Source organism: Siniperca chuatsi, linkage group LG7 (genome assembly GCF_020085105.1).
Source record: "Siniperca chuatsi isolate FFG_IHB_CAS linkage group LG7, ASM2008510v1, whole genome shotgun sequence".
Taxonomy (NCBI): domain Eukaryota; kingdom Metazoa; phylum Chordata; class Actinopteri; order Centrarchiformes; family Sinipercidae; genus Siniperca; species Siniperca chuatsi.
The window spans coordinates 21375818-21391545 of NC_058048.1; the positions used below are offsets into that span (position 1 = coordinate 21375818).

Genomic DNA, 15728 nt, shown 5'->3' on the forward strand with positions numbered 1-15728 from the left:
GTGGAGCATATTGTAGTAACATGCAGAAAACATACAGAAGTGATGATCACACAATTATGGAAAACAGGGCGAGTAGAGGCCAGTGTAAAATGTTTTTACACTTAATTAGTGTGTGGAGACAGTGTGGTGGGAAGGAAATGGCTATTTGGATTTATGAGAACTACTGGACTAATTACATGACTTTGTAAAAAAAAAAGGACATTGAGGAAGATTAAATCCAAAAGGAGGTAGAAATGCAACGTTAAGGATGCCAACTGCGGTAAAACCTCAAAGAAGAAGAAGAAGTGACATATCTCCTTGCTTGTATTGTACAAAGTGGGTGAGAAAACATTGCATCATGGCTGTGGCTAGGCTAGTGAGTTTCTATCCCAGTGGTGACAAGTATCTGAACGTAGCTGCTGCCATGTGATGACATACTGAAATGGAGTGTTGTTGTCAGCCCGAGTTAGACACATAGACACACTGTAAATCCCTTTGTTCCACTTTCTTTGCAGAAGTAAACATGACAGTTGCTTTCTAACAGCTTTACCAGGCTTCGCACAGAACACGACAATATAAAATAATGAAAAATAAGATTAGTATAAGTTTAAACAAACATAAAAGTAAAGCTTTAAATTTTGGTTATACATCATACAAGACGAGTTGGGCTGTGGCTACAATCTTTTTGTCTGGCTTAACAAAATTGGTTAAAAGTCCATATTTTCTTTATTTTGCAGCCTATGGGATACGTTCTCTCCAGCTTGTTAAAGGATCAGGAAAAGTCAGAGATGTCACAAAACAGTGGTAAACATTGTCACAATACCTCATTATAATTTTCCACATGTGTATGTGTTATTTGAGTAAAAATTAGTAAATTTAATTAAAATGCAATAATCCAATTTTCATATTCATTTTCACATACTTATATGGGCGTGCTATGACTATATTTAAATGAAAATGGAAAAACTGTTTGACATTTAATTTTCAAAGTTGTTACCTGCTGCTGCTTTGCTCATGTGCGTAGTCTGCTTGTAGCAGAAGGCAAGAAGGTGGCCGGGCCTCATGGACTACTGGATTACTGTACAAAAACGCAGCTTTATAACTGTATTCACTGAGTTTGGTGAAGCTAGTGCTATGGGGCACTGAATTTGATGAATTTACTGTTTATCAGACCACAAATGAGCAGCATTTCTGGGGGCTGAGCCTCACAGATTACTGTACAAAAACACACAACTTTTATAACTTTATTCACTGATTTTGGTGAAACTGGTTCATGATACTTTATTGTCAGAGCGAGTCTGAAATGTTTCTTGCATCAGAGCTGCTCCATTTGCAACACCACAGAGATCATATTTTATGGAGAAAATATTTTCTGGTTTTCCCTCTGATGTCCTCTAACTGCTCTGCCTCAACACTCTGTGATTTACAGAGTTTCCTGATGCACAGATAGCTTTACTTGTTGTTAGGTAACTGCTAACTGCTGTTTAACTAGTTAGCGGTCCTATTAGCTGACTCTGCCCAGACTGGGAGCGCAGAGCCCCAGCTGAGTGATGTTGTTTACACTGTTAGCACAGGAGCTTTGGACTGCCGAGAGGTGCAGGTTTTCAGGACTGACAATGTCCACTGTACAGCAGGTTTGAAAATGATAGAACAACCATATAAGTATGTGAAAATAAAAATTGGATTATTTCATTTTCATTTTTACTCAAATAACACATACAAATGTGGAAAACTATAATGCTATTATGGAATTACATTTATATTTTTGAGTTTACATTATCATTTGATTACAGTCCCATATACGCTTCCATAGTGTGTGTCTCCAAATACTATAATATGTTTATTGACCAGGACTTAAATGATTTGCTGCTCTGTGTTCTGGCTGTTCTGGATGTGACCCTTAACATGACAGCTCATGTAACCTTGCAAAAGGTTGCCTGTACAGTCAGGTTGGCCTTTTCTTTCATGAAAAAGGAGACACTTGTGTGAGTGATGGGCAGAACAAAACTATACAACGGCTAAATTTAGGCCCGTCAGCTGGGCTATTTTTCACTTGACATATTTCATGTCATTCTTTGTTCTGTTGTGTATTGACCATGACTCAGATGTAACTGGCAGAAAGCACCCAATGTGATAGTCCTGTCTTTTCCTCTTGTAATGAATTGAATTAGGCAGAAGCAGCATGCATATGAATGCTGTCCGAGCTCAGACAGAAATTAGAGGCAAGAATTGAATTGATGAGGACTCACTAATTTCAACCCAGAGCATCTTTAAATGAGCTTAGCAAAAGGGCTCTGTATTGACTAGCTATTGCAGGGGTCATTTAATTTTTTAGATTTAAAAAAAGGCAATTTAATAGCTTAATGAGGGCAATCAATTTTAAGAAATGTCAGTAGAATGAATTGAGAAGTATATGTCCTGACGTTTTTAATTGTGGAAATGGTGTGAAAAATCCACTCCCTGAATTGAAAGTTAATGGGCCAGGTGGATACATACAGACAGCCGAGCCATCAGACGGTGTAATTAATTAGCACACAGCATTTGCATTCCTGTTTCTTCTCTCAAAAATGGACATTTTGCAGTGTGAAATGGGTACGAAGACAGGTATTACAGAATATCAAGCCAGGAGGCTACCATTGTTATGCATTGTTTGTCTTGACTGATGCTGTTTTATTGATTCTCATCTCATCACAAGATAGTATAACAAGAGAAAGTCTCATTCTTGATGTCAAAGACAATCAAAAATACAGAAGAACATCATGATCTCAAACCATGCTCCTGTTATATCGCCAGAGAAAAATGTTGCCATTTTACGTTCTTGCAAACCACAGACAGGCTACGTTGAATCTGTACGTTTCAAACGCTGTGGCTAAGGTCTTGTTAGGTTCAGGAACAGGAAACGATCATGATCATTGGTTAAAATCTTGTTTTTAAAAAGCCGGCTACAAATGTCCCGATGACACGCTAAAAACAGCTGGTTTTGTCAGTTGAAACGGGAAGCAAACATGATACATATTATGCAGATGTTGATATGATACCTTTTATACAAACGTTGATATGATACGTATTAAAATGTAGAGATTCATCGTATCCGTGGTTTGCAGAAACATACAATGCTTACATTTGTTTTCTGGCGACTGGGCTGGTTATATTGGAAATACAATTCAGATTTTGATTGTCCACAATATGTGCTGGATAACTTGTTAATTAGTGAGTTTTAGAGGTGCTGGTAGGCAGATTTTGTTACCTTTGGACAGAGCCAGGCTAGCTGTTTCCATCTGTTTCCAGTCTTTGTGCTAAACTAAGCTAAGCTTGCCAGCTGTAGCTTCATATTTGGCATACAGACATGAGAGTGGTATCAAGCTTCTTATCTAACAAATAAGCGTATTTCACAAAATGTCTAACTTTTCCTTTAAAAGATGGAATATTTTCTTCTTGGCATGTTTGGGGTATAAGGACTTATGTACTGATTACATCATTCTATTCCTGTGAGCACTGACGTGATTGAGCAGCTGTAACAAAAGAGTTTCCCTTCGGGGATCAATAAAGTATTTCTGATTCTGATTATTTTTCCAACAACTTTCAAGTTTAGTCTTCCCAAACATAATTTCTTTAGGTACTCACATGGTTCATAGTTTTTAATGTTAATCCTAACTTCCCTAATGTACCAGCAGCTACCAGTATGGACCACTTTTTCACCCCACTGGCCACTATGAAGTGCATGATCTGTTTTGTATAGTGTCATCCACTTGTATTAAACCCTATCTCGCTGCACAATATTGAAACACTATGGGAGGATGATTTATATCTCGTAATAGCAGAGGAGGATTGGGTCGAGTGATTGCGCCAGGTTCGCTCCTTTTCCACCTCTGCTCGGCACAAGCTGATAAAATGTAAGATTCTTCTCTGCCAGCAATTAACTAAGGTCACACGGTCGGGGATATATGAAGACTTTCATCCTGGCTGAGATACATGTTGTCCATCTTCTTCTACCTATATTCATATGTTTTGGATTTGTACAATTTTTGGTTTTAAGTATTCCGTACAATTTCACAAATTATCTCAATTATGGCTTTACTTTGAGTTACCCTCACACCTGTAGTACCAAATCATATAATTGCCTTTGTGACTCTTTTAACTAGATGCCTGATTCTTGTCAGGTGTCCTCCACGTACCCATCAATTTTGGACATTTTGTACTTTGTTAAGCTGAAAAAAATTAGATGTACAACAAGAGGGTAGGGACATGGAGACCATAGTTTCACATATGCTTATAAATTAACTTTTTCTGCCATCCCAGACTGACAAACTCCCTGGCCGTATTCTGCATTTTTGTTAACTTATTTAAATGATTTCTTATTGTTGAGCACTTCATTACATATGTATATAAATTGTCTCTGTAGTTTTTGTATTTTGTTGCGTTTTTTTCTGCTATTCTTTTATTAGCAATGCTAGTGGCGTGGCTCTGTGGCAATGTTGGTCTGTTGAATGTTGGTCCACCACTTTGGTGCAGACTGAAATATCTCAACAACTATGGATTGCCATGAAATTTTATGTAAACATTTGTGAGCGCCAAAGGATGAATCGTACCAACTTTGGTGAACCCCTGACTTTTCCTCTAGCACCACTATGAGGTTGACATTTGTTGTTTTGAGTGAAATGTCTCAACAGGATGGATTAAATTTGGTTCAGGCATTCACTTTTCCTCAGGGTGAACTGTAATAACTTTGGTGATCCCCTGACCTTTCATCTGATGCCATCATCAGTTCAAAATTTTAATTTGTCCAATACTTTGGTTTATGACCAAATACTGGAAAAACTAATGACATTCCCATCAGCCTCAGCTGTTCTTTGTGTTTATTGCTAATTAGCAAATGTTAGAATGCTAACACGCTAAACTAAGATGGCGAACATGGTAAACATTAAACCTGCTCAACATCAGCATGTTACCATGCTCGCAGTGACAGTGACAGGCTGAAGCCTTTGTTCTGTTTTTATATTTGTTTAAAATCTGAATTGAGGCTTGACATGTTACCTAATACCAATTACATATTGGGAACTTCTGGAGAGAAAAAAACACAGAGGAACAATTTTACTGATAATAAATACATAAAGAATCTAACACTGAACAAACATGAATTGCTAGGCCCACACATACTCAAATACAGCTATGAAACACATACATGACACATGGGGTTTAAGTGGAATTTCCTAAATAAATTGGCACTTATGATCTTATCTCTCAGTGACACTTGCTTGAGTAAAATATAACATAATCAATATAACATAAGTGCAAAAGAAATAATACTGGAAAGACTTGCTGGATCAACCTCCCTCTCATCACATGATAGAGGGTGTAATGAAGAATGGCATGAAAATTTTATGGAATCACTTCAAAGATAGCATATGCTTTCATGATTTCAAATGTTTCTTAGTTAGGTTGATGGGATTGCTATCTATCAACCTCTTAGTCAAATTGTCTTCATAAGACCGAACTCTTTTTATTGCATAAAGACCAAATTGCCCATTTTTTTGCTGGTTGTTGTAGACACATTTCCTGCGTAGTGCTTTAAATGTTCATTGTGAAAATGATAACAAGAAATTCAGTAACATTGAGAGTGTTGTTAAAATACAACACAATGCTGTAGTTTGGTTAATGAACAAAAGTGTATAACATTTCTGACCTCAGATTAAGGTGTAGGAGCAAAGTTGTTCAGGTTCTCAGCTTACTTTTAGATGAAAAGCAAAGACAAGACATGAAAGGCTTTGAATTGTGAGTGGTGTCAAAGGAAATGAGCAACAGGCAAAATGTCTTTCTTCTTATCTTTCTCATACAATCAATCGAAGTGGGGGGGTTAACACCTCCCCTTCAAAGTTCATCTTATTCTGTCTGAAGTCCATATTGTAAATGAGAGTAATGCCAGAGGTACCACTCCTACCATAGCTCCTGATAGACTTGGAGTTAGAATAATGCAATATTTATTAGCGCATGAAGAAAACAGTGTCTTATAGAACAAATAAATTCTTTTGTAGTGATAACAAAAACCTATAGCATGCCATTAAAAAGGGTTTAGTTATGGATGACACATAATTGATGAATTGTGCAGTATGTTACGACAGTACTTGTTGTTATACACACATGTAAGTTGTGCTGAAATACATGGTTGCAATTTATAGCTGCTTTGGTGGAAGGGTGGGTGGCTGGCTTGAGAGAAATATGGTTGTCAGATCCCAGTGGTACAGTAGTACAGAAATCATTGAAAACAGTGTGTTAGCATTCTTAAAGCATGATTTCCCTCAGTTGAAAAAAACGTAGGGTATGAATGGAATTTGGGTGAAATGTCTTAAATAAGATATATCTTTAAAGCAAACATTTGACATTTTGGGAAATACATTTATTTGCTCTCTGGTAGAGAGTTAGATGAGGAGATTGATACCACTCTCATATCTGCAAGTTAAGTATAAGGTTGGAGACAATTACCTTATTAGCACAAAGACTGGAAACAGGGGAAAGCAGCTAGCCTGGCTTTGTCCAATGGTAACAAAATCCACTGTTACAGTTGGACAGCGTTCAACGTTTCCTCCTGTTTCCAGTCTTTGTACTAAGCTAAGCTAACTGGCTGCTGGATGTAGCTTTATATTTACCGTACAGAAAGCGAATAAGTGGCAAACTCTTCCTAAGACAAGTCAGTGTTCAATTTTGCAAGATAGATTAAACACAGGTTGGGAGTTTTGAAGCGTATCCTAATAATGCAGTCTGCTAACAAATAGTTGTATTTGAAATTCTACTAAGAATTATTGTTTAAAAGCTATTAAATCCTATGACCTTTTAAAATTACGCTCAATTCAATCTAAACAGATTTTATGGTTTCAGTTTGCCTTTGATGCTTTCCAAGTATCATTCTTTAATCACAGTCTAGTTTTAAATGCAGAAAAGACCAAGTTCATGGTATTCTCCACCTCAACCAGTGACTCTGACTATCCTGCCATTACAACTTTAAATAGCACCTATATACTCTTGCTGAGTCCTACAGATATTTAGGAATTTGGCTTGACAGCAGACTGTCATTCAAAATTCACATTCAACATTTGACTCAAAACCTAAAAATCAAACTAGGTTTCTTGTACAGAATTAAAGGATGTCTGTCTTCTTCCAACCGTAAAACTATTTTACAATCAACTTTCATGTCTGTCCTTGACTATGGAGATATTCTGTATTGTCACGCTGCCCCATCAACACTTCAGCAGTTAAATCCTGTGTATCACAATGCTTTACGCTTTATCACAAATGACAAATTTTGTACTCATCCTTGTTCTCTGTATCACACGGTTGGTTGGAAGAAGAAACAGCCATCTCATGTTATTCATCTATAAAGCTCTACTGTTGAAGCTTCCAAACTACCTCACATCTCTTCTGTCATTTAAATCGAGTTACTACAGTACACAATCCAGTAACTACCGAACCTTAGATCTCCCTCATGTACGCACTAATGTTGGCAGAACTGGTTTCAGGTACTATGCACCTTTTAAATGGAATGAACTGCAAACTGTCCTCAAACTACAGTCTTACATTCCCCTTGGAGATTTGAAAGCTTTACTCTCTAAGGTTTTCAATGATTCTTGTATCTGTATTAATGACCTTGTTTATTGTGTAGTTGTGTTGATTCTGTTTTTGTTTGTGTTCTTTTAAATGTTCTTGTTCTCCGGTCTCTCTTGGAAAAGAGATCTTAATCTCAATGAGACTGCCTGATTAAATAAAGATTAAATAAAAATAAAATTTGTATATTTTCCAATTTTGTTAGCATTTTGATAGCATTGTGCTATTTCTATGTTCTGAGTGTTAGTGACACAAATGCAACCTCAGTTGTATTTCAGCTGGTGTCTGCCTGTGTTAAACACACCTTATTTTCAGCACCAATCTAAAAGCACATTCAAAACCCTACTGAAGTTATAGTGGGGGCTGCAGTCAGCGAACCGTGGCAGAGTTAACTTCCAGGTTGGCTTGCTGGATAACAGCCCTGCTGGACTCGAGAGGATTGTTGAGGCCATAACATTATTCACATAAACACTGCACATTGAAAAACCTGTTAAAGAAAGACTGAATGGACAAACACACTGTGCTCAGCTCTTATTCGTGGGCTCCTACTGGGCACCTGATAACACCAACAGTCCCAAAGTCGGTACTAACACATATAGTGAAATTAACACGCTGCTTTTAAGGTGTAGCACTTATATGCATGGTGCACATAGAAACAAAGCAATAACCTGTTTTAGTTCAAATCAAATTATGCTTCTACTCCTGTAACTTGTTGAGGCATACTCAGTGTATACCATAGTTTGTGTATTCATTTTGTTGATCTCATACTGTACATGTAAAAGATTATCCTTTTGATCAATCACACATTTCATGCATCTCTCATCTTTTTACTTGAAGGTTCTTTGGTGTTTTAGTATTGCAGAGAGCATTTTGAAGGCAGTTTGATGACTGAGAGCAGTGTTCTGCATAGCCCGGGGTTTGAAATGGGGTTTGAGTATGTTAGAGGCTTGTCATACATCTTGAGTGAAATCCAAAGTGACAGGCTTTTTGAAAGACCGGGGATCTGATGCGAACTGTCACTGCACATTACAGAAGCTGGTGCATGCTAAACTCAGTTTACAGGATGTTTGAGTAGTCTGCAGTGAAAGTCTTAAAATGGGTTTGTTACTCTATTTGTTAATACCCTTTATAAATAATGACAAGAGCATTTGGAAAAGCTGTTTTGGTTGTATTTGATGGATTTATAATACTAGCCAGCTCTTTGCCACCTGTTCAAATGTAACATCTGTGTTAAACTAATTTCAAGTCATTATCAGATTGTAATTTAGTCATATTTCAGGGATTTATTACAATAGTTATTGTGGTGTGTAAATGAGGCATAATGTGTGTGTGTGTGTGTGTGTGTATTGATGGTGATGACAATGAAGGCGGTTCTTAGAGCATATCACATTACCACTATGGTACTAAAAATGGTCATTTACTGATACAGTTGTGAAATGTCATTAAGAATGGTTACAGTTAACATAAATACAGTGTGGAGTATTTTGTTTTGTTGTTTTCACCTATTTGGACTGAATGCAGACAAAATAAGTAATTATAATGGAAGATTTAATGGAAATTAAGCTTAGAAAACCTGCTGCAAAACATCTGAAAGCAGAACAACTGCCTTAAGGCTGGGATTAGATAACTACTTTTATTTGATATAGCCAACAGTACCAGTGACATATTAATGTAAACAGCCTGCCATGTACGCATGGCAATGATGCAAAGTGATGTGTGAAAAATAGTGCGAAAATATCACAAAATAAACACAGAAAAAAATAGATGCAAATTGCTGAGCTGTGCGGGTGAGATTAAAAATAACCAAGGGGAAAAAAATGCCTAAAAACAACATACGAAACAGAACAAAAATCAACACCAACCATCCCAAATTCAATAAATATCACTGCTGTTGCATTGGCCTGTGTGCTAAACCTCCCATCCAGCTGGAGCGTTGGGTCAGAGTCAGACAGCCAGGTTGGGGCCAGACACCATGGACACATGATGAAAATCTATTATCTTCTATTTTCCAAATTACACCGCTTTCTTAGTAGAAAAGTGATCAACATTAGTTCTCATTAATTCTTAATCACATTTATACACTATCCATGCATGAATTATAAAAGCACAAAGAAAATCTGTTGCGAGGATCCAATTTAAAGTAGAGATATGCTGCCCCCACATGTCAGAAAGTCCACATTACATGCAAAGTGCTGCTTAAAGATGTGTTGCCATCTTGTTTAAGCTCCATTTTCATGCTGTAATGTTTTTAAATCCCTAGGTGGCAGCAGATATCCAAGATATCTTTACACTTGCACCCTTTTGGTTGGTTTAGTTGGTTTGTGTTTTCTCTTCCATGATTATGCTTACTTACTGCCATGCATCTCTTAATTTAATTTAAAACTAAAACATAAGTTTGAGTATTCGGATCTTACAAATTCATTTATATTTGTCTCAGGACATATTGCAGATGTCCAGGAGAAAATAAAACAACCACTTGTGCAATCCATTGCAATAGAATACATGGGTTTATGAAGCATACATTGTTTAGTTATGAGATAGATGTGTTGATTCAACCCTGATATGTGATGCTGCAGTTTGTGGTGTTCTTGTATTAGATCATGTCATCCAACAATTACAGTTTAGTCCTAAAATTGTGTTTGGTGCAGTTTGACTCCACCAGAAGAACATTTTCAATTTTTAAGAATCAAAAGTGTTAACAGTGTCAATTCGGGGACTCACTGTCCTAACTGTTTAAACAGGACATGTACTTTTTAACTTTTTAATTCAATTGAATTCTTTGTGTGATTTAGTTGACTCTGTCATTATGTGGTCGCAGAATATTTTTCTTGCGTTCTGGGTTAAGCTGATGAGGCAGAGATGGAGTGTTGTCACTGGTCTGGCAGTCAAACACTGATCTATCAGTGGAACTAAGCCTTCTTTGTACTTGATGAGTGATGATGAAAGTTGGTTGGAGCATTACAGTGACATCTGGCAATGACACCTTATGTCTAAAGTGGTGACGACAAGCTTGCAGTTTGAATGTATTGTGTAGATTATCTCAAAAGAATGAAATCTTTATGATGGGGGAAGCTGAATGGGATTGGACCCTGCATCCTCTCTTTTTGCTGTTACATAATGAATATGTATATGGCTGAGTCTGTGTGTCTCTGTGTGCGCTGATGTGTGTGTGGTTGTATGTGAGCTTAGTCAGACTCCTCCAGATCTCTGCCTACGCAGATTAATATCTGCAGTCCACAAAGGAGCCCTGTGTGCCTTGCAGGACAGACTCTCAGGACAATGAATCCACTGTCTGACAACACCATCTCCCACTCAAGCTAACTGATACGAACCCCATAGTCCTGAGATTATGGGAACCTCAGTCTTTCTGCACTGAAGGTGACAATTGAATGACGGAGCCATGCTCCAAGCTTTTTCAAAGCTTTTCACTGAGTCATTCATCTAGACTGCAGAACATTGAATTAGAGTGGCCAATGTGGATTGCGGTAGGCTACTTTCAGGGTTATGGTTGAAATAACAATGTTCTGTCTTTATTTTAAAAAAAGAAATACATAGCATGCAGCAAAAGGTCAAAGAAAAATTAGAAAGTTGGTGATACAATAAAGTTTGATTCAAATCTACTGTTTTGCCTGGCCATGAAGCTGCATTTCCACCAGCCTGCTGAGCCACAATAACACCACAGTGTGTTTTCTTTGATTTTCTTTCGCCTGATTTGAACAGTAATTGATTATGTGATAAACAGTGCAAGAGTCAGTAAGAGGGAAAGGGTCTCCTCAAAACAGTGCTAACCAGTTATTATAGCTTCCCCGATTTTTTTCTCGTTAGTCACACTGATATCCACTGGACATGTAGTATGCATAACCCTCCCTGCACAACTGACCTCTACTTTTCTCCCATGACCCAGAAATCAATGTTCATACCAGTACTGTACTTTGCCTCCTGTTACAGTAGTGGAGGAGGTAAGAGAGGCTATTTTAAAACCTCCTACAGTGGAGGATGTGTTTGCACATGCATCCTCTCCAGGAAATATGCTTACAGTATGGTCAGTATAGATAGATAGATAGATGTAAATGTACTGCACGTGTGTGTGTGCATGTAGGCGTGAGCTCAAGAGAGTATGCATGTGTGGTCATGGCTCTAATGGGTGAAAGAGGATGAGAGGAGGCAGGAGACAGAGGGGGAGACATACTGTACAGAGAGAAACAGAGAGATAGCGAGCACAAAATAACTTCAGGCAGCCTGGTGTGTAATGAAACGTACGTTTGAAGTTTCAGCGGGTTGTACGTGTTTTTAAAATGAATGTTTACTCACTCATGTGCTTCTCTGTAAAGTAAGTAGAATGAAACAAATGGAGATGAAATTTATCAGCATGTACAGTCTGTTACTACTACTACTACTGTATGTGATTGAACATGAGAAATTAAGCCAAATAGATCTTGGCAAAGTTTTGAAAGGGATTCTGGATGATCTGAGTAGATGAAAGAGCGTGTTATGTGTGCTTTACCACAAAATGACAGCATATTCAGTTCTCCAAAAATGGAGTTGATGGCTCATGGGGGATACATTAGTGTTACAATTTTCTTTCTGCTAAATAATTTTTTTATGAAGAAGATAAGGGCATGTGGCAGTCCAAGCTACACTGCCACACAGAAGATGAGAATAGTATAAATACGACTGTACCATAAAGTTAAAAACACAATGCTGTTAAACTGCTGCAAGATAATATGATTTTGTCACTTTTCTACAGACTAATTGAAGATTACGTCTCCAGTTAAGCTTTTTATTAATTAACACCAAGGAACTTGGCTGACGGGACATGTGAGATTTAATAACCGCAAATAATTAGTAACTTGAGCAGAAGATTTATACATGTATCCTCAGTTTCAAAGAAACTGCTTGAAAATGTCTTGGAAGTTCAAATTTTCAACTTTAGTGCACACTGAATAAAACACTACAGTATATTTCGGAGGGCATTTATATGTATGAGTCATCAGATGAGTCATACTTTTCCCTATCTGTGATGCTGAAGCACAAACACCAGTCAAATCTACCTCCTTTCCCCTAGTGTCGCCCCCCCACTGGGGCCCACACTGCCTGTGGTGGTAGGTTTGGAGGGAACTGCAGCAAATGTGCAAGATTTGACCACAATACATTTGCAGCCAGCCCACAGATTGATTTGGGTTTATTAAATTTTGGCCCATTGCATCTCTCTGCTGGCCAACAGTGCAAATCAAAGGCAAACCGCTCTCTCGGGGCGCCAAATGCTACAGTTCCTCCCTGCTGTGCAAGCAAATAACATTCTTATCCCTTGCATCTCTGTTCTCTCAGGTATCATTCACTTTACAGCCTAAATAAAAGTGTGTTGCATGAGGCTCTCTTTGGTCATTGGTGGGGTGACGGGGGTCAGGGGGAGTATTTGACTCACAGCAGTGCTTTACAAAAGTATGAAGAGGCGATGACTGTGGTTTTTGAGTTCTACGTGCTGTATTTCAATTGTGGTGTTGGACTCTTTGACAGTATTTTGATAAAAGCACAGCACTGTTCTCTTTTACAGCAGAGGGAAACAAAGATAAATATTTTATAGTATTTTGTCATAAATTACAAATTAAACTATATTACAGTTGATACAGTCATCTGCCATCTGAATCTGAAGATCTGTTAGGGTACTGTATAGGCAATGGATAAAATAATAAATATTCAAGAGAAAAGATTCTAAACGACAGTTCATGATTGCAAAATTATTTTTATATTGAATAGTTTTTATCATTAGTGTTGTCACCAGGGCTGTAGCTGAGGACACAGAGGACGCGCCCTATTGATTCTAGGAATGTGGAGGTTTTAATCGTCTCTGGAGGAGTTTCATTCTACAGTTACAAAGAAATCGCACGTTTTGAGGGCTGATTCTTGTATTTTTCACACTCTATGACTCTTTTGACTGTCTGTAGTGAAAAATAGATGGATTTAATATTTCTCCACCAGAATTATATTTCTGGCAATGTGATAAAAGCTTTGAAAACTGCCTTTGAACCATCATGTTGGGAGGTAAAATTTTAAGAAAACATAACTGATCAGATAAATGAACATATAAATGTGAAAAAAATAACATTTTACTGACTTATTTTGGCGCATAGTAAAAAAAAAGTTTTAACGACTGGTGGGTTGCATGGGGGAATGAGGATGTTATAGTATATTAATAAATAATTTACTAAAGCTTTATAGATGAGATATAAACTATTAATAAGAACAAATTTTGAGTTACCAGGTTGTAAAAAAATCCCTTTGGTTGGTTTTTATCCTTTCTATTTGACAATGACACAGTTCTAAATGTTGTTAATCCATTAATAAATGCTTAAGAAGTTGCTAATTAATGAATTATGTTCAATATTATATTATATTATGGTCAATATTTGCTGAAGCCCTTCTCAAAAGGTAAGTGGTCATAGTTACATTCAAAGGGATTTTGAATGTAGTTTCATTATCGATTAATCTGATTATTTTTTTAATCAATCGATTAATCATTTGGTCTGTGAAATAGTGAAATAGTGAAAATGGCTATCATCATTTCCTAAAATTACTTAAGACTAAGAAAAGCAGCAAATCCTCACAAATCACAAGCTGGAACAGGAGAAAGTTTGGCATTTTTGTTTGGAAAATTAATGTAATGATTAATCAATTATCAAAATAGTTGCCAACTATTAGTCAGTTGACTAATCAACTAGTTGACTAATTGTTACAGCTCTACTGGCAACCCAAGAGTGGTTCTTATTAATGGCTTAGAACTGATGTATAAAGCTTTAATAAATCCAAATAAATTACTAAAGCCATTAATTACAACTCAGAAACGGTGCTGGAAAGTATATTTACTCATGTACTATACTTAAGTACAATTTTGAGGTACTTGTACTTTACTTGAGTATTTACATTTTCTGCTACTTTATACTTGGTCACCACTACATTTCAGTGTGAAATATTGCACTTTTTACTCCACTACATTTATTTGATACCTTTAGTTACTTTTCAGATTCAGATTAATAATGCAAAACATAAGCAACAAATAAATTATGATGTATTATTGTGGATAAAGACCTAAGCTACCACACAGCAGGCAGTATTTCTACACTGTGGTATTGCTACTTTTACTTAAGTAAAATATATTTTTCCTCTTATGCAGTGTTGACAACATGATATCAAAAATACATTTTTGTCACAGAAAAAAGCTTTAAATTAATGTTTTTGAGCTTGAATGTTAATTCTCTCAATATCTCCTTTGTCTGCTTTAGTGTATTTTAAAAACAGATATAATACTCCTAAGCATTATGCGAACTGTATTTTTTTATTTTATTTTACAATATTATGATTCTTGCGGGGGTTTCCCCGTGACACTGGTTTCCTTTGAGACCCGCGGACTATTTAACATGGGGGTCCTTCATTCCGCTTGTGCGCGCATTAATTCACATGTGTGAGAAGGCTCTGCTTGTCAGTCAGACTTTGAACAGTGCACTGGCGCTCATCGCTGCTAATCTCTGGCCGCTGCTTGTCATCAACGACTGCTGCTGCCAGTTATCACCGACCAGCTCAGAAATATACATTAGGGATGAACAGTTGCTAAAATAGGTAGGAAACCCGAGGGAAACACCGTAGGGACCCAGCGGAGACTAAACGTTAGCTACGCCGCTTAACGTTCATGTTACTCGGGAGTTGCGATGGTCCAGTCAAGGGATATTTTTCTAGCCTTGCTTCTTGTGGGCTGCACAGGTAAGAAAATCTCGTATTCTGCACTCCGCCACGCTTTTAAACAAGAGATTTTTCTGTTTAGCTGTGAATATCGCACCTATTTTTACCCTTTAACAGTGGTCAGGACCGCAGGCATCCACTCGCCTCCTGGTCGTCCCGCTCCCTCCGCCCCGCAGACGCTCTGCTTAGCAGGTGCAACGGTACTGCGACGGCTGCTAATTAGCTTACTGGCGAGCTGGGTGGTGTGTGGGCTTGTGTGTTTTTTTTTTTTTTTTTTTTTTTTTTAAGTAAAGACAGCTTGCTGCTAAAGTGTTTTTCTCTGGACACACACGCACACACACTCAGTGGGCTACACAACGCTGCTCTTTGCGTGACCAGCTTTTGCGCTGACTTAGCGTTTTTATGCATTAAATAAAACA

At 37.4% G+C, this 15728-nt stretch overlaps 1 protein-coding gene across 21 annotated transcripts in view; it reads left to right on the plus strand.

Annotated features, from left to right (window-relative positions):
* Positions 1-15016: 15016 nt before the first annotated feature.
* Positions 15017-15728, plus strand: part of ncam1b (neural cell adhesion molecule 1b) — a 75689-nt gene continuing 74977 nt past the window's right edge. For 16 of the 21 annotated variants that reach the window (XM_044203824.1, XM_044203809.1, XM_044203822.1 and 13 more), the window contains exon 1: positions 15017-15330. In XM_044203824.1, coding sequence (XP_044059759.1) covers positions 15279-15330 — 52 coding nt within the window. In that variant the 5' untranslated portion in view covers positions 15017-15278. The remainder of the gene's footprint in view (positions 15331-15728) is intronic. The other 5 variants (XM_044203814.1, XM_044203817.1, XM_044203819.1 and 2 more) reach the window with 1 other exon arrangement.